Here is a 23,940-nt window from a genome sequence, read left to right on the forward strand (position 1 = left end):
AGTAGCAGTCGAACGTGATTGGCTCCTACTTTTAGAACCAACCAATCAACGCAGAGTGTTGCGAAGACGAACTCAACAGTTGTGTTTGCTGAACGCGGCCATTGCTACAGACAGGCTACAGTGAGCACTGTGAGCAGTGAGCGCCGTCAGCGCCGTGTGTGGCGCCGTGAAACGGTCGTGCTCAGTCGGGCAGGTTAGAGGTTAGGTGCCTCGTGATTTTATTTCCTCAATTAACTTTATTTAGACATTTTGCAGTGCGTAAACTTGATTAAACTGTAGTGCATAGCTGCATATATCACAGTGACCAGTATCCACACAATGTGTGGAATATTTTGTTCCATACATCAACCCGAACAAGACTCTGAATCCACTAAACAGGTATTACTTGCGTTAAAAATATAAGATGCAAGATTATTTGTTTAGAAACTCTATTAGCCAGAAAAGTGTATGTATGTACAAATCGTAGGATGTAGAAAGCCAAAAGGAACAGATTTTTGCAGAAATTTTATAAAGAAAAATTTATATAATACGTGTTATTGTAATATCTCATCTCTTATGGAAGGAAGGGAATAGCAGAAATTTTTGTTGGTAAATTTAGCATCTATGCATCTATAAATTACATAAAATGTGCAACTTAAAAAAAAATTGATGAGTTTGATACTGCATTTTTCGAAAAGTTGATTACGTTAACAAGAGCTGAGCAAAGAGAGACTCATCTTGTGTCTACTACATTTATTGTTAGTAAACCGTAACGTACATACATAAACTTTTTTCAAATTGTTTTGAAGTGGAATATTTGCAAGGATGCGATAGCTGCACGAGGCCCTGATTATTTAATGGAGAAACGTTTGACGTTAAGTCGTGACTGGCTTGGACATTTTGCTGCTGCAGTGTTATGGATGCAAGGACCTAGAGTAACGACGCAGCCAAGTTTAGATGATAATGAAAACTTGTTACTTTGGAACGGAGATCTTTTCTCCGGTCATTTGGTATGTAACGCATGTGTGCGGAATATTCCGATAAAATACTTTGAATGAATGTCATTATTAAAAATAGTTAATACGTTAATATAGTGTGCGAAATATCCAATAAATGATAGCGCATAAAAATAGAAATAGGTAAAGCTGAGTTTGTACTTGATTAAAATTCTAAAAAGTCAATCCTTTGGACCCTTTGGGCGAGAGAATTAATGTAGAGAAATATACACGTAAGAAATATCTATATATATTTTAACACACGTGCACAACAAACTACAAGACCTACATTTGTTTTAGGCAAGAGACGATGTTTGCGATACAAATATTATATTGACTGAATTACAATCGACCAAGGATGTCGTGTCTGTGCTTCGGAAGATCGAAGGCCCTTATTGTTTAGTGTACTATCAAAAGTCGAGCAATACGTTATACTTTGGACGAGATATTATCGGACGGCACAGTTTACTATTGAAAGTGGATAACAAGGCTAATTCATTGACTTTAGCTTCGGTTGCGAATAAAAAAATAAAAGGGATTGTAGAAGTGCCGGCTATAGGTATCTTTGCGATGAATTTAAATATGTCGCGGATAAATTTAGCATGTTATCCGTGGAAAGAACCTGACTTGAGGTTCACGGATATTATCGAAGTACTGGAGACAACGTTAAGTGTGGATATTGACATTAAAGACACTATCGTGGGCGCTTGTTCGTCGGCGTGGACAACGTTGCATCTGCATCCTACTCGAAAAGATGTGGAATATCTAGAGAATGTACCGTGTAGTAAAGATTTTAACGAGGTATTGCATCATCTGTTGAAATATGAAGAGGTAGATGAAAGAGTCGAACGTTTGACAGAACTGTTGCATGAATCAGTGAAAATCAGAGTAAAGAAGAAACCAAATTATTGCAAGACGTGCATAAGGATCATACTAAGCGGTGGAAGTGTTACTTGCACTCATTCCAAAATCGGCATATTATTTTCTGGTGGCCTAGACTCGGCAATTTTAACAGCAATCGCCGACAAATACGTTCCGGAAGACGAAAGCATCGATCTCATTAATGTCGCGTTTGAAAGACCTGCGAGCAAAAACCAGAACGCGAGTCACGCAAACAATGAAAAAGGGAATGCAACGCAAAAATATGACGTACCGGATCGAAAAACGGGACGGCAAACGTATTCTGAATTGTTGCGAATTTGTCCCAATAGGAAATGGAATTTTATACAAGTACAGTTTTCCTATATTCGATTGATTTTTATCTCTTATTTATATCTTTCGATATTTTTCCGAGAAAAGATGGAAGGAACGAAAGATGTCGTGTCATTATTTTTCTGATTACAATGTAACGTGCTTATTTCAGTGTAACGTTGCACAAGCGGAACTACAACTGTATCGTGCGTCGCGAATTTGTGATCTCGTGCATCCACTACGTACAATTCTGGATGATAGTCTAGGATGCGCAATGTGGTTCGCGAGTCGAGCGAAAGGCATTCTGTACCCAGTTAACGAAGCGTACGAATCGCCGTGCAGGATATTGCTTTTAGGGATAGGCGCGGATGAATTATTTGGCGGATACATGAGACATAGAACCATATTGAGGCACAGAGGATGGGACGCACTGGTGCAAGAATTAAGTATTGAATTGGCCAGGATTTCCGAGAGAAATTTAGGTCGAGACGACCGGATTGTTTCTGATCACGGGAAACAATCCCGTTTACCGTATCTGGATGAAAATCTGGTGAAATATGTGCAGCTTATAAAACCATGGGAGAGGTAAATTTACATAACATTTACATAAACACGTAATGGATTAAAACGAATGAGCGATTGACGATAAAATCATTGGCAGATGCTATCCGACTGAGAAAATGCCAAGTGGATTGGGAGATAAGTTACTGTTACGTTTACTAGCCTGCAAGATTGGTTTTCACGGTACGGCTACGTTTCCTAAAAGAGCTTTCCAGTTTGGCTCACGAATTGCAAATGGTAAAGAAAATGCTACGGATGTATCAACGAGGTTGTAAGACGTAAGTATCATGTCCGTATATCGTTATAACATATGGGTCGTCGCCAATATTTAATCTCTAAGCCGTAAGAACGTGACCGCGTACAGTCGAGTATTCTCTTTACATTTCCTTTTTGTAATTAGTCACGGTCTTACGGCTTAAGCGGAAAACACAGACTTTTGCATAACGCACAAGTGCTGGTCTACAACCTTGCTTTAAAAAAATATTTATTAGAGCTTAAATATTCTTTAAAGCAAGGTTGTAGACCAGTACTTGAGCATAAGCATAAGAAAATTGATTGGTCTATTTCCTTATGCACATGTATATGGACCAATCAATGGCTTTATCCAGATAAACTTGCATAGGTGCATAAACATATGCATATATACATTTTGCACGTGTAAATAATTTAATTGGTATATTATTTGCCGTATAACAGAGAGAGAGAGAGAGAGAGAGAGAGAGAGAGAGAGAGAGAGAGAGAGAGAGAGAGAAACCCGAGAGCAGCCATGCCGGCGTTTTGTGTGAGACCGTTTTACTCGACTGCTCGGGAGTGCTTGGTACGTTACTCAAGACCGCGACAACCCTGATGGGTAAATTTTTGTGACCACCAAAGGGGCTTCAGGGGCACGGCCTGACTGAAGAGTGCTGACATTATCAACCGTTTTGGCTGTTCCAAAGATAAATTAAGAATAATTATCAGAAACTAGAAACGTACAAATCTTAAGCTGGATTCAGACAGGACGTGTCAAGCGTCGAACAGCGAGCAGCAACCACGCAGCGAGACGATATTTTCTACGCCACTGCTGATTTCACCTCGCTGAGTGGGTTGCTGCTTGCTGCTTGACGCTTGACGCTTGACGCTTGACGCTTGACACGTTTTGTCTGAATCCAACTTTTAAAGATTTGTACACTATGGACTTTTTTTATCATCAGAAATGTATAAACCTTAAGATTTGTACATTAAATATCACGAGGTCCATATATTTGGCCCCTCATCTACAACAAAATACAAAAACAATATATTCGGATGTAATACATCGTTCGTCCATGAATGTCGTGTGATTTTTAGTGTTTGTACATTCTTGGTTAATTAAAAAAAAATAAAAGTTTTACTAACCAGACCTCTAAAAGTTAGCCCCTCAGTATTTCAAAAATAATAATAACGTACAGTTTATCGTGCTTAATCGTTTGTACATCATTTGTAGTATATTATTCTTAATAATTTATTTTTTTTTTAAATATATCTTTTTTAATATATAAATAAATACGTGTTATTCGAATTCGGCGGGTAAATCTTTAAAGTGCGTTTACATTGGGGTCAATTCTACTAATGTCGAGACAGTATAATGCTGCGTTCCCACAATACGCGTCGCGTCACGACGCCGCGTCATGAGTTATCCAATCAAAACGTTTCATTTTATGACGTCCGTTCCGACGCGAGATCTTGTCGGAACGGACGTCATAATGTTTTGATTGGATAACTCATGACGCGGCGTCGTGACGCGTGCGCGGCGTGCGTATAGTGGGAAGTGGAACGCAGCATAAGTATGTATCTTTTCTCAGATTTACTAGATTTCGACCAATAGGCTTGTTCGCGTTGCTTGAAATCACCAAACATTTTTGCACTTGAAATGAGATAAATATATATTCGGCCGTTGGAGAGAGAGAAAGCGAAGATGCTGAGTGCAAAAAGTGCAAGCAACGCGAACAGACCCAATGAAATTGTAGATACTCTAGTGAATTCTCTCACTTTCGAGAACTCAGCTGTGTATGTTGAACGCGGCCATTGTAGAACCGGCCTTATCGGAAGAGCCAGTCAAACGTCAAACCGAGTGTCGCAAAGTGTCGTAAAGTGTAGTCGGGCGTGTTCTTTTCATTCGTATCAGAGTCTGTTTACTTACTATTAAATATAATACGTCATTCAAATAAACGTACTCCAAATAAAAAAAGAAGATCTGATTACGTTGTAACATTTGGGTGTTGTAAAGAATAATCTTTTAAATGTAATACCGCACAGATATGTGCTATAACTTGGATAGACGTGGTAGGTTATAACAATCTGTGTCAATGATTAACCTTAATGTCGTATAAATCTTTCGTGCATAGGCATTCCATTTGTGTTTTGCTCAATGTTTCGCTCAATAAAGTAACGCAATAAAATTTTTATTTATTTTTCATTATTTTTTCCGTCGTTATTTACAAGATTTCAGAGATCGAGGACACTGAGGTACATGTTTTCAACGTCGATCAAAATTGATTATAATAATAATTTAGCAACGATGATAAAAGGCTCTTTACCATCGAACGTATGTTATAAAAGGATATAAGAGAGGATCACACAAGAGAACGAATGCAAGTCACGTTTCGAGTGACATTGACATAAAAAAAAATTAAGAAACAATGTTTATATTCCTATGTGTAACATACATACGCGGCAGTTTTTGTCAGTTTTTGTTTTGTCTTTCGTATAATAACTATTTAACTAGTTTCGTTAGGTACCTTTGATAGAAATAGTTATTTGACGTACACAAGATGATGTCGCTGCTTAGTTTTATTACACACTTGCAAGAAAGTAATTAAAACTATGTATTTTTGTGCGCATATTACGATGGTACGGAATACACACACACACACACACACACACACACGTGTATGCATATCATATACATATTTACTGTAACGTAATACAAGATAGTCGCTACACGTATTGTTTGCAGATATATTATATGGAGCCGTGGCATTGATTAATTTGGAAACCATGAGCGGAAGGCATGGCTGAACGCAGCAGCGATCTTTACGAACAACAGCTTCTTGCTGTATTTAAAAGCTGTTTGACAAAAGGAGAGGATGAACTCGATGAGAATGATCTACTTTCCATTTGCACGAAATTGCACCTCGACGAATTGATCGAGGAATTGAAATTGTGCATCTGCAAACATCGTCCGAATAAACAAACGATATCCTTTCAGGAATTCCGAGATGGCTTGTTACTCTTGTTGAGAAAATTTCAAGGATTAATAACCGATAAACAACATATCGTACAACCATATCATAATTTAAACATATGCTCTCTCGATATCGAAAAAGATCAAGCTTTACCACTGGTCACGAGTACTTCGAGTACGGTTCGTCTTCGAGATATGAAAGCTAACGTTATCATGGATGAGAATAGATTGATACGCCTATGGGAGAGAGTTAAGGTTTATTTAAGGGGAAACACAGATTCTACGACGATGCACTTTATATCGAGTTGCTTAGAAATTCCTGAACTCCCGAAACAGATAACGGAATCTATCTTTGAAAGTCTCGATCAAAATTGCGATGGGTTGATAAGCTTCGACGAGTTTGTAGTTATATTTCAAAAGAGAACAAGTATGAAGGCTTTGCAACGCGAGGATACCGCGTTGTCTCGTAACAGTATCGTAGATGTAAACTATGATGTAGATACGTTAGATTTTAATACACGCACGTCTTGTGAAATTAATCCGATGCGGACTACGAGAGATTCGGACAAGTCGGAAAAGGAAAAGGTCGTCGCTGGTGTTTCTGACGCAATTGCGGTATCGTCCAGCAGAGATCTCGATGCTTTGGATACGAGCCTCGCGGAAATAGCAAATATCATATGCGACGAACTCAAGAGTTTGAATGAATCGTTAGGTAATAGCACGATTCAAACTCATATACGTTTATTACGAGAAATGATGATTGTCCATCAGGATGAGCAACGTAATTTAACCGCTACGATAGATAACATGAAGGTGGAAAGAGAAAAGATGCGGATTGACATGTTGGAAGCTAATGAACGGGCGAATTTATTGGCACAGGAGATTGATGAATATCATGTTCACGTGGAAAAGACGAAGAAGGATTTACAGAGGCAGAGCGAACAACGTTATGCTGAAATCACGAAGGAATTGTCGGATCAGCTCAATATCGAACGGGAGATGGATGCCGCGACTCTAAAATCAAAGGAGGATCAGTTACTGGCGCTGCAAAAGGAGAACCACGATATGAGGAATAAAGTCGTAGATATTTTGCAAGAGAGTCAAATGCTCGAAGCGGAAAATAAAATGCTTCTTAGCCAGATCGAAAAGTTGCGGCAGTCTAATAACGATTTGTTAACACAAATAAAAGTATTAGACGCGGAGCACGATGAGATACAAAGCATAGAGGCGAAGCAACAGGAACAAGTCAACTTCTTCGTCGATCGTATTAAACAGTTGCAATCCGAAGTGACTCTCTTGCGAGATCAGAATGATGAACTTGGCGCGGAATTGGAAAACTTGAGATGTTACGGCAAGGATACGAGATACGAGATGCTCGCGTCGTCGTTGGCGTACGATTTACAGCTGGATGAGAACTCTTGCCACATGGCGCAAGAGTTTCAAGTGGATCGGCAAATCAAGCACGAGGGAGCGTCGTACGATGGCTTTGGTACATCGATGAATGGCCAAGGTCAAACCGATACGTCGCTTGGGGATATGATTGTAAAGGATTTGGAAAATGTATTGTCAACGAGTGCGAAATGCCTGCCAGAAAAGTGCGCTTTGAGAGATGGTATATCGAGCGTGATCACTGGCCTGCGATCGAGCTTTGCGTTACAACGTTGTCCCTCACGGGAGAACGTTCCTTTCGGAAAAAGTATTGCATCTGAGCTTGAAGTCGACGGTGAGGAACGAGCCAACGAGTCCTCGCGAGACTTGGTCGTTTCGAAAATACCGAAGCCACCTTCCGCGAAACGCACAACACGGTCCACGAGCGCGGAAGATTTGGATACGTTTGCTGGTCAAGATGCAAAAAATCTAACGCAAACCAAGGCAACGAGTCTTAGAGATTATCCACCGCGAAAAGAAGAACATTTCGTGGATCAGTGCAAGGCTAACAAGGAGAGACATAGTCACCCAAATGTTACCAAAGTCGAAAGTGTTGCACCAAACGTAGACGTGTTAGAGCGTGAGAAGAAGCACGTGACCGAACGTTGTCGGGAACTCGAACAAAGTTTAGATTTATTGAAAGCGGAATACGAGGAATGTGAGGATTATTGGGCTGCCAAATTAGAAGAAGAGAGACAGCTCTTTGAGCAAGAACAAAAAATAAGCGATGACAAGCTTGCCGAGCTTATTAATAAGATAACAGAGTACGAAGAATTAATTAGTCCCTCGGATAAATCAAAAAGTAATGGACGATTGTCTCCTATAGAAGAAAAGTTTAACTTGGAACAACAGGTACAGGACAGAATCTTATCATTTGCGTAAATTTATGTTTATTTTTTGTTTTCGATATACCAAATCAAATGTTTCGTTATATCCTCATCACATGCACGCACCCATTCGTATCATTTTATTTTAAAAACTAAAAATATTTTCCATCTTTAACGTTTCAGTATATAGAGCTCGAAGAAGAATTTGAGAAATGGAAAGTAAAAACTGATGTTGATATCTCGCAGAAGAATCTTGAAATTGGACATCTCCGTGAAAAGTTAAGACTGATGGAACAACCACGTACAAATGATTCCTACGTACAAGTACCGGATGAAATTTCCTTAGCAACCTTCTCGGATTCGTCGCCGTGCAACGCTTCCAGTACGTCTAGTATTCCGTCAACGAACGAAATGTTCGCGACGATGGATTTATGTGGTACAAACGTGCAAACGTGTCATACCTCGGCGGACGTTCCATTGTCCAACACGCTTAACGGGTTGTTGAAACAAAACGATCACATCGATGGACATAATCTGTATAATACAGGGCATACCGAATGCCCTATAAAAGTAATGAAAGGTATAAGTCGAGATCAAAAGATGTATCACACGAACTCACATGTTGCTGCTAAAACTATGTTAGCGATGAAAGAGGAAGATGAGGAAGGCGACGCGGACGTCAACGTGATACGTGACGTAATGAAAAAAACCAGCTGTACATGCTCGCAGAGTACGAGCCAGCGGCAAGTAGGTTGCGTCGATCTAAACATTTTTCAAAACTTGAAAGTGAAACTTTACGCACAAGAACGCAAGAAACGGCACTTGCAGCGTTATATTAAACAGCAGCGGCAGTACATTGAAAAATTGTTGCAACGTAAGTTTTTTTCATTTTATCATTTCGTCATTTACGATAAAATACGTGTTGATAAATCTTTACGATACACAACATATATATTTGTGTAAAAAAAACATGTTACTCTACGTGAAGAAAAAAAAACTATTGCAAAACTATTGCTGTTATAGGTATTATGGTGCAGCACCAGACGGAAGTATGCGAATTACAGTGCCTTCTCCGTGATACCCAAGAAAGACTTCAGATACAAGTTCAAACAACTGTCGATCAGGTACTGATCACGTTTCAAATCACGTTCTCTTACGCATGAACGTCCGATAAGAGAATACAATATAGTGTAGAGAGAATAGAATATGGTGTAGTTACGACACCTCGTTGCTTAAAAAAAATATGCATCAATTTTGCGAAATACTAAAAATCATACAGAATGATTACGCAAAGCTAAAACCATAAGCATTAATAATAAAGATTTAAAATAACGCACAAGATCTAGTAAAATAACAGTTTTTATCATTATGATTTATCCCAATAGGCTGATAAATTAGCGAGTGCTGATATCGTGGTGAAGGATTTGTACATAGAAAACGCATGTATAACGTCACATATGAAGCGCTTGCAAGAACGATGTCTCGTCTTAACGGGCCTTGACGTAGGGTCGACTTCGATGTGATGTCTACAAACAGCTGTTATTTATATACAGTTGTAATAAAAATCAACGTCTCTTTGTACGTATTGAATAATGTATATTTATTTCATTATATAAAATTATTACGTAACGATATAAAGGTGATATCATAAGGCCACGATATAACTCAGGGATACGAACGGTCAGATGATGTATGTTGTAACACGGGTGCCTTCAGTTTTTACGTTGACTTCAAACTAAAGTGAGAGATTTGGCTTTAATATATATCGAGATATCATAGACGTAATGATTAATCTACAATTTACGAACGATTGTTACGATAAATAGCAGAAAAATGTATGTAGGCAGAATTAATCTACTATATATTTAATACAATAATGGCACGATGGTTTTTTGTATAGTACGATGTAAGTGGATAAAACATGAAGCACGGTAACACGCTGATATTTGTTATGTTGAGATTTTATGTATATGTGTATAATATTAAAACCATTGTATATGATTTTAATCGCATTATATATATATATATAATGGTACGTTATTGCAGTATTCTGTGCCATAATGTTTATAGATAAACAACAGTCGGAATGTTTGTATCGTAATGATATTAGAATCTTCCTTCGCGTTAAACGTGCTTCAAGCTTAACAAGTTGCACGATAAAATACTATATATTTCACTACGTATCTTATCAATAAGATGTTTAGAATAAGCCAAGTATTTCTATAGCAAGTTGTTAAACACTTGGAAGAATGTAACGTACGTTTGTAAAAGAAATGTCGCCGTCTTCAAAAGGACTAGCTGTCAAGAATCATGTTTATTATATTTTGTGCATAAGCACAGACTTGAATCCAGTTGCACCAGTTTTTTAACGTAAAACCGAGCGGGCATACTCTGATACACGTATTTCATTTTGTATAGTTGTAGTAAAAGTTATGGAATATATACTAAAATCGTATGATAAATCTCACTTGTTTGTATATGAATATAAATATAATTGATCAGCGTGTGTGCATAGATGAACTAATAGCGTGTGTGTGTGTGTTTTACTACGTATTTAATGTCTGAAAGTTACAAAAAAAATCATATTTGTCAAAAAATTTTTTATTAAAAAAGCAACCTTTAACACTTGCAGAAATTTTTATTAATATGTAACAAAATTCAACTAGTCCGTTTTTGTTTTGATATACATCTCTTATTCGCCGTATCGCTTGCCGTGAAAAGTACACGTTGCCATACAAGTGTATAAAACACGAAAAAACATATAAAAATATGAAACGTGAATAATTTTTAAAAGAAAAATAAGATATGTTTCACGTGTTATTGAATTCACGCACATGTGAATAGCACGAGTGGAGTATTGCAACTTGCAACACCGATATACGCTAGCTGCGTACTACCGCAGGGGGGGCGACGAAAGCGCTATCTGGGCGGCATAATTTTACAGTTTTTGGGTCTTTTCGCCCTAGATACGTACCGCAGCGGGGGTAGAGGGGGCGATGAAAGCGCTATCTGGGCGGCACAATTCTACAACTTTTGGGTCTTTTCGTCGCCCCCCTGAGGTACGCATCTAGCGTATACATTCGAATATATATTCTTTTATTACCGTAATTTGTTCAATAATGCTAGGTCTACAGTGCGAGTCGTAAAGTCGTGAGTCGTAAGAATTGACCAATCATAGTCGATTATTCTCCTCAAATTCGATTGTGATTGGTCAATTCTTACGACTCGCGACTTTACAATTCGCATTGTAGACCTAGCATAATGGGCGCGTTCAGCAGACACAACCGATGAGTTTGTCTTATCAACACTCTGCGTTGATTCGTTGGTTCTAAAAGTAAGAACCACGCACATTCGACTGTGATGCTAGGTCTACAATGCGAGTCATAAAGTCGTGAGTCGTAAGAATTGACCAATCAAGGAGAATAATCGACTGTGATTGGTCAATTCTTACGACTCACGACTTTACGACTCGCATTGTAGACCTAGCATGACTCTGCATTTTTCTGTCGTTTTCAAGACGCCCCTAATTTACACCGTTAACTTGATACGCGAATTAAATAGTAATCAACTAGTAACGTAGTATGATTATTGTAGATATTCGTAAAAAAATACGTACGAGGCCCCTAGATTTTCTTTCGTAGCATAGCATAAGACCGCTAAACCAATGAGCATCCAGCATAAAGCCGCCATATTGATTTACATCTATGTAAATTAATATGGCGACTTTATGCTGCAGGAGTGCAGGATGCTCATTGGTTTTATGCTACGCTTATGCTGCGTTCCCACTACACGCGTCGCGCGTCGCGTCATGAGTTATACAATCAAAACATTTCATTTTATGACGTCATTTCCGACGCAAGATTTTGTCGGAAATGACGTCATAAAATGAAACGTTTTGATTGGATAACTCATAACGCGGCGTCGCGTCGTTTGTCGTTAACCAATCAAAACATCCCATTTTATTACATTATTTGTGACGGGATGTTTAGATTGGTTAACGACAGACGACGCGACGCGCGACGCGTATAATGGGAACGCAGCCTTTGGCTGAGTTTCCACTGAGCGCGTCACGCGTCGCGTCATCCGAATTAACCAATCAAAATATCTCATTTTTTAACATTTTTGTAATGTAATAAACGTGGACGTTTTGATTGGATGACGCGACGCGTGACGCGCTCAATGGAAATTCAGCCTTAAGAATACCGGTCCGAGAGAGTGATTTTTGGAACGCAGCCCTTGAGTGTCAAGATAGGTTTTGCTGGAAACTGGAAACGCTCAAAAGGCTCGAAAGCAGGACTTGAAAATAAAAAAGAAAAAAAATTAACCGAACGTCTGTGCGCGTCATTATTTATAACGTATATTGTAAATTAACCGTCTTTGTTGAGCGCGGTGCCTGAACCTTTTGATACGTGGAGATGTATATATGTGCTACGTACGCTACACGCGTGCATGTATTTATCTACTAGAGACACGAAAGCACAAAAAAATAATAAGATTACATATATATAAACACGTAAAACGTGCGTGGAGATTAAAGATTCACGTGAATAGGAAAAATAAGAGAGAAAGAAAAAACAAGAAAGCCCACACGCACGTACGCATCGAGACACGCCATATCGGTGCTTACATATCATTATGAGTGAAATTTCAGAAACGCAAAGTAAAGACAGCGTCTCTGTTATAACTGAACAAGAGCGTGAATTGGCTCAAAATATACTGTTAGAATTTCAAAAGAGTTCTTACGCGTCGTGCTTATCATACTTGAATAAGCTGGAGAGTCTCAGGCCTACCGATCTTAAAGTTACGCATAACAAAGTTGTGGTGGAATATTATAAAAGTGACTTGAAGAAAACCGAGCTGACACGGAAGAGTTTGAACGCTATATGCGGCCAGATATTAACTACGGATTCTAACGAGACTATCGATGACGTCGAAAAGTGCGTTATGAGATATAATCAAGCCGTTTTATTATATCATACTAAACAGTATAATGCTGCGCTTCAAATCATGACTAGGCTGTTTGCCTTTATCGAGCCAATGGGTACGTACGACAATGATACGTTCACATACCAAGTTTTTAAAGGTTAGACGTTCGAGCAGCCAAATACTCCAGTACATACGTGCCAAGTATTTGCCAATGTGTTTGGTTCCATTTTGATAAACAGTCTTTATTTGAGATTATATACGTGAAACTTGGCTTATATATATAGTATCTCCATTTTTTTTTAAATAATATTTATACATATTTTTTTCTTGATCGTAGAAGAAACTTTAGCGCATAAAGTTTGTCTGCTACTGATCGAATTGTACATAGTAACGGAGCAACCAGACGCAGCTCTGTCAATATTAACGTATGTGGAGAGTCAATTTATATCGACTACTGACAGTTCCAAGATATCCGTTGACAAGGATGGAGTAATGAAATCTATTAAGGAGCAAAGAGAGCAAAAGAAAGATGTTGGCGATACAATGACGGATACATTTAAGATTAAACTCTTGAAATATAAAGCGAGAATATATCTTTTGACTCATCAACTGAAACTCTGTAAAAAAGAATGGAAGACATTAGTTTCATTGGGCATAGTGGTAACGTTATTACAAATTATAACTTGATTTAAATTCAAAGTTATTCAAGACTCATTGAAGATATTGAGAATGATCTCTGATATATGTATAACATACCGTTTCTATTAAGCTACTTGATTCTTTCAGAATACATCGACAATTTTTTTGAAGGCTAATCTGGAATATTTGCGAGGAAATTACGAAAAGGCAATACAATTTTTGACGTCTAAAATGAAAGAAAATTTAGATTTTAAGTATGTTACATATATTAACTAAATTAAATACAAATGCATGAAGCAAAGCCAAAAATTTGTAAATATTAATATTTGTTATACAACGTGAAACGATATACGTCCATCTACCTTGAACATTTTTACTTTTTCTCAACACGACGACGAGCACGCGAGCTGTGCGTTATATCCGTCAAAGGGAACATAACAAACGGAAACACAAGTTAATAGACGAGTGGATTCGTGAGAAAAAAAATGCACGTACATTTTTCAATCGCTCCACATTAGACATCTGTGAAAACACGTGGTTCATACGCCATTTCAGTTTCAATCCATTAGTTTTTCCATCTTTATTTGGAAAAAAAGTCTAAATCTGCTGTTTAAGATGAGCAAAAATGTTCAAGTAGATGTCAGCTCGATTCTAAAACACATTGTGTCGATGTACTTACGATTTACAGATTATGTGGGGAATCTTCGGCTGTTTTGTTTTATAACAATATGGCATGTCTGCATCTCGCGATGGGTAAACCTATTCTGGCTTGTTCTTATCTTCAGAGAGCTTTGCGCGCAAATAAATGTGCGTTGGAGAGCATGCAAGTCAAAGACATTGGTACGTTTTAGAATTATTAAATGTAAATTTAAATACAACGCACGTAAACGTGTCTCTTTTTTATCTTTATTTTTTAAATGGTTAATTTTTGTTTCGTCCCTACGACGGTTGAATATTCACGAAGAGTGCAAAAAGTAAGATCATGTTTCATTAAAATATCACCAAGACTAATATTATGGTACACTTGGATCTAAGCAAGCATTTATAGCGTGAAAAAAAGAGTTGGTCATATTTTTGGCATTCGTCTAAATGACGTATGCACATATGATGCCAATATTAATAATATTAATAAAAGAAAACTTGATTACAGATCCTTTGTCTTCTCAACCATTATACACGCTTGGTGGCAATAAACATTACGAGTTAATGTACAGTTTAGGTGTATCGTTGTTGTACGCTGGTAAAGCGTCCAAAGCTTTTGATTGCTTCACAGAAGTAGCACAGAAGGTACACAATAATCCTAAACTCTTGCTCAGAATGGCAGAATGTTGTATCTACAGTCATAAATATGTAAGTTGCACGTGTGATATTGGTTTCACATACTCTTTTAACGTATATACTTCTTAACCAATATCAACATCATTTTGGAAACATTTATTATTTGCTGCACGTACTATCGTTATTCAATGAATATGTAAAATAAACGCACACATGTGATTTCTATCTAATGCGCATAATAATACACGTGTACCGTGCTTCTGTCCTATATATTTTTTAGTCAAACGAGGTCGATTTCAATATTCCAAAACGGCGTAAAGATTTGGTGCAGAAGATAATAGGTTCTGGTATCCATAAAAAAATTATATTAGCCACATCTCTTTCGAAAGACCGTAGATATCATTCGGAAGGACTATCCTATGCAATCCCACAACCAACATTGGAATTTGGTTATTTATGTCTGAAAAATGCATTACTTTTACTACCGAACACGACGGAGCCAAACGTACCTGTAACAACTATGACGACGTCAGTGTCACTATCCGTAATATCTGGTCACACGTTAGGTATAGCGTATAATTTACACCGCATATATATGATATTCCGCTCGCACAACGCTACCTTGTACATACGTATTTCAGGTATCCAGCATGTAACATTAATGTCACGAGCTACAGCTATCGAATCTTTTAACTTAAAAATTAGTGTCTTGGCTGCTAGCGCTTATGTCTCTTTGTGTCTTGGAGATTATATACTTTCTCTGGAACATGCAAAAACTCTATTAAGCTTTAACAAGTTACCTGGAGCATATAAAATGCTAGGCAACTTGTACGCCGCTGAAAGTTTAATATTCATGGACAAAATTAGCGAGGCACTAGAGTACCTTAAGCTAGAAAATCTTCAAGATTTAAATACATTTATATCCATGCCAGAAATTCAAGAGAAGGATAAAGAAAAGGTGGAGGAAATTACGGTAAAGCCTGTAAGAGGTAAATTTAGAAAATTATATACAGTGTGTGTGTGTGTGTGTGTGTGTGTGTGTGTGTGTGTGCGCGCGCGCGCGCGCGTGCGTGCGTTGAAAATTAAAAAGAGAGGGACATCCGAGACCATTTTCATGGTCTGCTAGGTTGTATTTATTTTTCTTTACTTATTTCTTTTAAATACAAGATTCAGCAAAAAATTGATTACAAATCGTGGAAAAAAATTGACAGATTTGTCTTTTTCTAAGACAAATCTGTGTACTTTTGATCATTTTGGATTATTTTGTATCAAACATCGATAGAGAAAAAACGTAGATAAGAGTTTCAAAAAATTATATTTATTGTAAAAGATATATGATATATATGATTTGAATCTTTTTCACCGTATTACTTTTTTTTTCATATCTATATTGTTATTTTTTTCATTCGGTTATATTTTTTTCACCGTTTACGTGATATTTCGATGGTTCCTTTATCGAAAGATATTCAACCTGTCCATTTACTACGCCACCTTCCTTTTACCTAATCACTTTTTCCAGATTTTCAATAATATTTAGTGTTAATAATAATAATAATAATAACGTTTAAATAAAATATCTCGGAAATAAATATTTTGTTGCTTTGACGTATAGCATGGTATCCCACAACAGTTTCTACTGGCATTGCTGTAATACGTTACAACTTGGCTGTGGCTTATGCCATACGAGGCGAACTAGACAAATCTGGAGAAACTTTGAAACAAGCAAGTATATTTATATCAAGATTAATGTAATACATAATGTATAAGATATATTTTTTCTATTATACGTTAACGTTTTACTATACTTAGTGTCCCGTTGAAACCTTCACATTCTGATTTTGTTTATAATATTAAGAGATTAAGACAATATTAAAAAAGAACACATTAATGACATGATACATGAAATTTTTTTTCATTTGCCTTTTATATGAAACGCTATTTCTATCACGTAATTTTTATTTCAGATATGGATGTCAAAAGAACCAGCGTGTGATATACCTATACAAGTGATAATGTTGGCCTTGTATATAGAGCTACAATTAGGTAATATCTTTTTTTAGTATTATAAACGTAAAATTTATTTAAAACTTGGAACACGCGGTGGATAAGAATATCTTTTTTTTTATTTACTTACATCTCTTTGCGTTGTATACGTAGCCAACGTCTTTTATTTTTTAAACCGCGTGCAAAGCACGAAGTTACTTTTGTCCAAATACTTTTCTTAGTTGTACATTCGTTCAATGTTTCGATAAGCAGGTGTATGCACTATAGATACATTTGTTGTCAAGTATCACGCACATATGTGGGAAATGCATTTTATATTTTTTAATTCCAGGTCACGCTGACATTTCAAAATCGATAATAAAACAGCATTGTCCACAGTATCGTTAGGAATGCAAGATATATGTCTATTTAGAACATATGCATATAAATATTTAGGTATTTTTAATTTATAGATGCAAAGATATGTCTGAATCTTTTACATCTCTTTCTACATGATTATATTTCTACAAGTAGTGAAAGAAAGAAGGAAAATTTTTCAACGTGTATAAGTAGTTTTGTTTCGAGATGGACATTTTACGATCGACATAATTATTTTAGATGGTATCACACTTTACGCGTATTATAATAAAATATTGGTTTAAAGCAAAAACAATTCTTTATTACGTATAAAATTAGACGTTTATCCATCGCTCATTCTTCAAAATACAAGGGTTATCTTTGTTTTCTTATTTAAAGGTTTAAAAGTGAAGCGCCTCGTGGCGCTTTTTCATTCAACGTGACTCTTTTCATTACGCATACCATTTTTTTTTAAATACATTTGTCTTTTATGTATAAAATAATGTTGACGTGCTTATCTATGCAACGTCATCATTCCTCAATTAATTTTTCTAAAAACTTGCACGAATGTTTTTATACGTAGAATGAAATGACGAAAAGAATCGATCTACGTAGCGTTATGTCGTTTTGTTTTTCCTCCCACGTCTTTCACTCTTCTCCTTCGTTAATCTCTTCAGTCAAGACCAAGGTTATCTCACCCTCTTTTAAAATAATCCGGCTCTTGACTCTTGGTGCGCGCGCGGTGCGACGCGAGTGCGCGAGGCCTGAAGAGTCGAATGGGACCGTAGGGGTCCGTAAAGGGGTCGCGTGGAACTCCGTGGAAGGTCGAAGTTTTGCGTTTGCCTTTAGGAGCCAAGCCTTAGGGGCTTTAGAGGCCTGGACGAGGGAGACCGTAGCCTTTCATTTCGACGACTTACTCCGAGTTCGCTTCGTCGTCCTTCATGGCCATATATGTGGCCAGCCGGACTTGACCTATATATTATTATGCCATTGGCGTACAAATGCAACGCGCGTCGTTCGCGCGAGTGTACCCCCAGGGCTTTACCGAGGTTAAGTCTGGTTAAGTTTGTCTCGTAACTCTCGTAAGTCCTTGCCTGCCTGCCGGTGACCAGCAGTGACCATCACGTCTGTGCGACACGGTCTGACGTTTGACTGTTTGACGTTCTACGATAGATTCGATTCGAGATGCGTATTGCCCGTTCTAGACTGGAGGATGAGCCGACTCTCGGCTCATCGCTCATCCGAGTGAGTGGTGTAGACGGATAAAAATCTATAGTTTATGTATAGTTTATGTCACGAACACTATAGAAGGCGGATGAGCCGAGAGTCGGCTCATCGTCCAGTCTAGAACGGGCATAACGTAACGTCGTAAACAGCTCATGCGTAGCGATAGTAGGGAGTAGGGTATCGATATAAATTTTTTATACTTTTACGTTTAAAATTTAAATATTTAACGCGTGTTCGAGATTATTAAAAAAATTGACTTTTATCACTTAAATTAAATTAAACCATTATTCACGTATTTGTGCGTGCGTGTGACTAAAAAGAATACGTTCAATTCTCTCTCTCTCTCTCTCTCTCTCTCTCTCGTATCGGAGGCACGTATTTGTATTATAAACTCCCTTTCCTTCGCTCAAGGTTCACGTCGAGTGCCCTTCGGTCATTCGCCGAATGTCTCATTCTTGACCGGTATTCAAGAAGGCCACGAGCGGCCACGAGACCATTGTAGCTTCACTACGCACCGAACTTGGCCGCGGCTATAAAACGGATCGCGCGCAGAACGGAAGGTCAGTGTGAGCGACAAGCACGCGCTCGTCGGTCGTTCAATTTTTATGCTTGTGTTTTCGCACAACTCTTTTCTTCAATACTGACAATAAAACATATCAGTGTTACAAAGAAGAGAATACGATATTATATATACATATGGCACGGGCCAAATATATATTATATGTATATATTCTTGATGTAACACACGACGAAACGTTTGTAAACGCCAAAGAGAGAATATAATCTTCATTAAAGCGCGTGGTTACAAACTGTAAGTTGCTTTTTTACAATCTCTCGGATAGAGATATAGTTGCTTTACTTTGATAAAAATATGGAGTTGGAAGTATCTCAAGATTTAAAGGAGCGGATCACGAACGATCTGCCATCCTCACCAGCTCCCCGCATGAAGAAATCTGAAACAAAGGACAGCATTTCCTCCGTAGACAGCGACTTGAGTCTTTCTTTCGACAGAAGAGGTTCCAAGAGCGACGAGGCCGACTTGTCGGATTACGATAGCGAGGTCAGGTTCGTAAAGGGACGTGATATTGAACAAGATTCGGGTGCGGACTCTGTGGATGATGTTGCGTCGAAAGAAGTTATACAAGTTATAGAGAGACAAGTGGATGTACCGTCGGACGCTCCAACGGAATCAACGGACGTAACGGAATCAGCGATATCAACGGTTGAGAAAACGACGAATAATTTCGTGATGCCGACGGACGAGTTAGCCGACAAGATATGCGCCCAGGTGGAATATTACTTTTCCGACGAAAATATCATAAAGGATGCGTTTTTATTGAAACACGTGAAAAGAAACAAAGAAGGTTACGTATCCCTTAAATTGATATCCAGCTTTAAAAAGGTGAAGCATCTCAGCAGGGATTGGAGAGCAGTCGGAGCGGCTTTAACGAGATCTAAGAAGCTCGAGGTTAATCCACAAGGGACTAAATTGCGTAGAGTGAATCCTTTACCACCTTTTGATCAGACAGCTCCTTCCAGGACCATTTTAGCGGCTGGATTACCGATAGAGAAATTAACGGTTGAATCTGTCGCTGAGATTTTTAAACCTTGTGGTGAGATAGCGCTGATAAGGGTTCTCAAACCTGGACGTCCCATACCTCCTGAGGTAAAACGTTTTCTCTCTCTCTCTCTCTCTCTCTCTCTCTCTCTCTCTCTCTCTCTCCCCCCCCCCCCCCCCCCCCCCCCCCCCCCCCCCTCTCTCTCTCTCTAACTGGACGCACATCGTTGATGCGAATAACGAATACTTAGCAAAATATTTTACTTTTTTACTGTGAGTCCTACTCTGCAACGCGATATTTGTTCAATTTAAGTTTTCTGTTTAGGTGCATTTTCAAATATAAATTTAACAGATATACTTTATCATATGTAATATATAGATTTAGGCTGTTTTTGTGCGCTATTTTGAGTGTGTTCTGTCCTTGTTCAACTTTATGAAAGTAACAGATAAAACAACGCTTGCGAGCGTTAAAAACGTGGTTCTGGAATTGCAGCCTTAAATAATTAGATTTATAGTTTTCATTTTTGCAGACACGGTTTTTCATTTTTTAGATATAACTCGTAAAGTGTCCATTCAACTCTTCGGCTAAGAAAAAGATAATGTAGCTGCGCGCGAATCAGTCGAAGAATATACCTACGAATTTCAATGGTTTTTACACTTTAGAGTTAGAGAATTTATCTATGTACATGCGTAGAGATGTGATACAAAGTATAATTATATTTTGAAATATTATACTTACATCGCGTTAGTGTTACGTCTTTTTCTCCCCTCTTCGCACACCGTTATGATATCTTTTTGGATCGTATTTCTTATGTTCTCCAGAAGATGCATGAGGTAAAAACACGCATAAAGGACGCAATAAGAAGGCTATACTAATTATCGATAGAAAAATTAATGTAATTTGCGAAATTCCTAGTGTCACAATTTCCTCACGTACTGTCGACAATTCTACAGACTGGAACATTACCGAGTTCTTTGATAATAACCGGTAACACGGATAATGCTTATTTATTACGTTTCCATCCTGTCGCCCGTCAAATTTTCCACAATTGCACTCTATCGTGACATAATCACGGCACATGGCCTAACTCACTGTGACGTAACGTTCGTACATGTTGTACATAATCAATTTATCACACCTAATAACAAGCTACAGTTGATCCATAGAAAACTACATAAGGTTTCCACCGCAGTAGTAGATTATTCAATCGTTACGTCAGCTATTATCAAACACATAATCTATACATTTATATTTACAATATTTTTTTATATCTTTGGAAAAAACTATCTTTTCCAGTTGTATTACCAGTATGAGACATGTACGTATTACCACCTGCAATTCACTAAAATTTAAATTTTCCTTATTAATTATTAGTTTCGATTAAATGTTTTTACCTAAACAGATGAATGACTGTTAAATCTTGGTCGTACAAGTACAAAAGTATCCTATTTTTTGCAAACATCACGTTGCAGCGTTATAATATATGTATATGTATATAGATTGTATACATACACACACACACACACACACACACACACACATATTATGGCGCGCGCATGTGTGTGTGATGTGTGTTGTAAATAATCAGTCGCGGATAGGCATTATGTGTGCTATGCATAAATCTCGTTTTGCATAATATTTTTGAGAGTCGATGATGTCGAACCACATCTAATAACGATATCGAAATAGAAAATAAAATTTTTACACGCTTTTATGTAGGTGCGACAGGCAATCGCCAAAAGACCAGACGTGGCCTCCATCGAGGAGTGTGCCATGGTCGAGTTCACGGATTCAGCTTCCACGCGAATCGCCATGCAAATGGCCTTGGGCGATGCGAAAGTATTTGAATTACGACATTCGGTTGACAAGAGAAGAAAGCACCAGCCTGCGAAGAAATGTAGTCTCAATAGAGTAGCGAGGGAAGACACGCACAACTCGTCCAGTTGTCCCAGTGGATCCGAGCCAGAGGATGGGAGAGTAAGGCTTCAGAGAGGCTTTCAGGGGTATCCAATGTGTCACGTTCATAATACGAGTTATTCCTTCCAAGGTATCATATCGTAAGAAAATATCGTATACTATACAGGATATCATAGACCAATCGTTGATCTATATTTATTTGATCGATTTTAAATAGCTCTTTCTTTGTTAATCTTTCATCGTTTTATTACCATTTCTTTGGTTTTTAAAATTAGATTTCTCCGAACGATTAATTTTTAAATCTTAAATAAGGGTTTTGTCGCAGCAAAAAATTGTTTTCTTTCCCTCGCGATCCTTTTCGTTAGAAAAAAAAGAAAAGTACACGTAATTTTTATAGGATTTATTAATACGTGTAATTTCTGTACTATTAAACTTTTCAATCAACAACGCCTTGAACACGCACGCATCTGTCTTATTATAGCAGGGCCACCATCACCGGACACGTGTTTATCTCGTAAGCTCTCTTCCTGCTCCATATCCAGTTCCGAGAACGGTTTTGTGTTTCGGCGTCTGTCTTCCTGTTCCGGTTCTGGTTCTAGTTCAGACTCTGGTAGACGTTACTCCACCTGCTCGTCTGGTTCCGAAGCAGCTTTCTTTCATCCAAGTTACTCGAATACGTTCTATCATCATGAAAATCGCCGTTACTCTTGCTGTTCTGCCACTGGTTAGTACGCATATATAGCGTATATACGATATATCGTTACGCAATGGACATGTCGATCGCGGGACAATCAATTTTTGCCCGTGGTACATTCTATCACGTAGATATGTAATTTTTTTACGTGTTGCGCAACATATCAATATATGTTTACTCGAAATGATACAATCATTTATTTATCACTTCGTACTTATCACAGGTTCTCCGATGGAGTGCCGGGGAAGTTGCTATATCGCAAATCGTCGTGGATCGGCCGATTATGGACCGTTATCAAGAAGGCTCTCGACATACAGTCGCGATTACGATACGAACATCAGGAGAGGATCCTTGTGCTCTTCAACGTCGGAACAGAATGTATTCTATCGATCGAGAAGCAATAACAGCATCGCGATAATGCACGTGCCTGAGAACGTGATGAGAATGCCATCAGGACCCGATGGTACTCGTGGCTTTTTCGGTCGTTCCGCAAGAATAACGTCTGTGGAACCTATCCATTGAATGAATAATATAAAAGGACTCGTCGATAGCGATAGGACTCAAAAACCGAAAGCAACTACAATATTGGTCAATATACTCGAGGCGTGCTCGATAGAGCTAGGCTTACAAGATTCGAGCAGATTCTGACCGATATTTATAGTTTGTTTCAGTCAACTATATACTATACTGAAATGTGAAATCTAATGCGCTGTAAAACGATATACATTCGTCTCTTGTCACACGTTATCCTCAAGACAGTACAATAATGAAATGTCAGTGAAAATTATTAAACAGATCAAAACCGTTTTAATCGACATCTTATTGGCGTCTATTTTTCTATTCGATATAATACAATTTTTCCAATTCCTTCGATGACCTAAATTAAATACACTAGTGCGAAATTTTATAATAACATCAATGGAGCAATATTTAATTTAAATTTTAAGCCACGTATCGTGGCAGTTTGTTCTTCTGCAGGCTCGCGAGAGTTATATTTAACTTAAATTTTAAGCGCCACGTATCGTGGCGTCGATTGGTTGTTCTGCCTGCAGGCACCTAGGGAGTTAGATCTAATTTAAACTTTAAGCGCCGCGTATCGCGGCGTCGATTGGTTGTTCTGCCTGCAGGCCCCTAGGGAGTTAGATCTAATTTAATCTTTAAGCGCCAAGTATCG

General features: G+C 38.0%; 3 protein-coding genes across 6 annotated transcripts; all 3 read left to right on the top strand.

The window, feature by feature from the left end:
* Positions 1-51: 51 nt before the first annotated feature.
* LOC112454918 (asparagine synthetase domain-containing protein 1) lies at positions 52-3,222 on the top strand. 2 transcript variants are annotated; one of them, XM_025016558.1, is made up of 5 exons: positions 52-378; positions 804-989; positions 1,275-2,204; positions 2,338-2,750; positions 2,827-3,222. In XM_025016558.1, the coding sequence occupies exons 1-5, from the start codon at positions 319-321 to the stop codon at positions 2,999-3,001; spliced, it is 1,764 nt and encodes a 587-aa protein (XP_024872326.1). In that variant the 5' UTR covers positions 52-318; the 3' UTR covers positions 3,002-3,222. The 2 variants fall into 2 exon arrangements, with proteins under 2 accessions (XP_024872326.1, XP_024872325.1); XM_025016557.1 differs by having other exon boundaries at positions 54-378; positions 789-989.
* LOC112454917 (girdin) lies at positions 2,915-10,811 on the top strand. 3 transcript variants are annotated; one of them, XM_025016556.1, is made up of 6 exons: positions 4,691-5,030; positions 5,190-5,213; positions 5,704-8,211; positions 8,370-9,060; positions 9,210-9,310; positions 9,572-10,811. In XM_025016556.1, exons 3-6 carry the CDS (start codon positions 5,758-5,760, stop codon positions 9,707-9,709), a joined length of 3,384 nt encoding a protein of 1,127 aa, XP_024872324.1. In that variant the 5' UTR covers positions 4,691-5,030; positions 5,190-5,213; positions 5,704-5,757; the 3' UTR covers positions 9,710-10,811. The 3 variants fall into 3 exon arrangements, with proteins under 3 accessions (XP_024872323.1, XP_024872324.1, XP_024872321.1); XM_025016555.1 differs by lacking the exons at positions 4,691-5,030; positions 5,190-5,213 and adding an exon at positions 2,915-3,004; XM_025016553.1 differs by lacking the exon at positions 5,190-5,213.
* A 1,598-nt stretch (positions 10,812-12,409) lies between these two features.
* Positions 12,410-23,588, top strand: LOC112454921 (CCR4-NOT transcription complex subunit 10-like). Its single transcript, XM_025016564.1, has 15 exons — positions 12,410-13,227; positions 13,450-13,772; positions 13,899-14,005; positions 14,440-14,591; positions 14,902-15,101; positions 15,310-15,595; positions 15,671-16,018; positions 16,642-16,751; positions 16,994-17,072; positions 17,365-17,410; positions 18,575-18,614; positions 19,447-20,262; positions 21,875-22,202; positions 22,554-22,796; positions 22,990-23,588. Exons 1-15 carry the CDS (start codon positions 12,822-12,824, stop codon positions 23,286-23,288), a joined length of 3,783 nt encoding a protein of 1,260 aa, XP_024872332.1. The 5' UTR covers positions 12,410-12,821; the 3' UTR covers positions 23,289-23,588.
* The last annotated feature ends 352 nt before the right edge of the window (positions 23,589-23,940 follow it).

This window comes from Temnothorax curvispinosus, unplaced genomic scaffold (genome assembly GCF_003070985.1).
Source record: "Temnothorax curvispinosus isolate PA1 unplaced genomic scaffold, ASM307098v1 QBEX01005549.1, whole genome shotgun sequence".
In the NCBI taxonomy this organism is placed as follows: domain Eukaryota; kingdom Metazoa; phylum Arthropoda; class Insecta; order Hymenoptera; family Formicidae; genus Temnothorax; species Temnothorax curvispinosus.

Excerpts from the sequence above, each read along its gene's own strand:
- LOC112454921 (XM_025016564.1), top strand. The coding sequence starts at position 12,822 with ATGAGTGAAATTTCAGAAACGCAAAGTAAAGACAGCGTCTCTGTTATA. Across the intron at positions 13,773-13,898 it reads TAGTTTCATTGGGCATAGTG|AATACATCGACAATTTTTTT; the intron begins GTAACGTTATTA and ends TGATTCTTTCAG. Across the intron at positions 14,592-14,901 it reads CATGCAAGTCAAAGACATTG|ATCCTTTGTCTTCTCAACCA; the intron begins GTACGTTTTAGA and ends ACTTGATTACAG.
- LOC112454917 (XM_025016555.1), top strand. The coding sequence starts at position 5,758 with ATGGCTGAACGCAGCAGCGATCTTTACGAACAACAGCTTCTTGCTGTA. Across the intron at positions 8,212-8,369 it reads AGTTTAACTTGGAACAACAG|TATATAGAGCTCGAAGAAGA; the intron begins GTACAGGACAGA and ends TTAACGTTTCAG. Across the intron at positions 9,311-9,571 it reads TTCAAACAACTGTCGATCAG|GCTGATAAATTAGCGAGTGC; the intron begins GTACTGATCACG and ends TTATCCCAATAG.
- LOC112454918 (XM_025016557.1), top strand. The coding sequence starts at position 319 with ATGTGTGGAATATTTTGTTCCATACATCAACCCGAACAAGACTCTGAA. Across the intron at positions 990-1,274 it reads ATCTTTTCTCCGGTCATTTG|GCAAGAGACGATGTTTGCGA; the intron begins GTATGTAACGCA and ends CATTTGTTTTAG. Across the intron at positions 2,751-2,826 it reads CTTATAAAACCATGGGAGAG|ATGCTATCCGACTGAGAAAA; the intron begins GTAAATTTACAT and ends AATCATTGGCAG.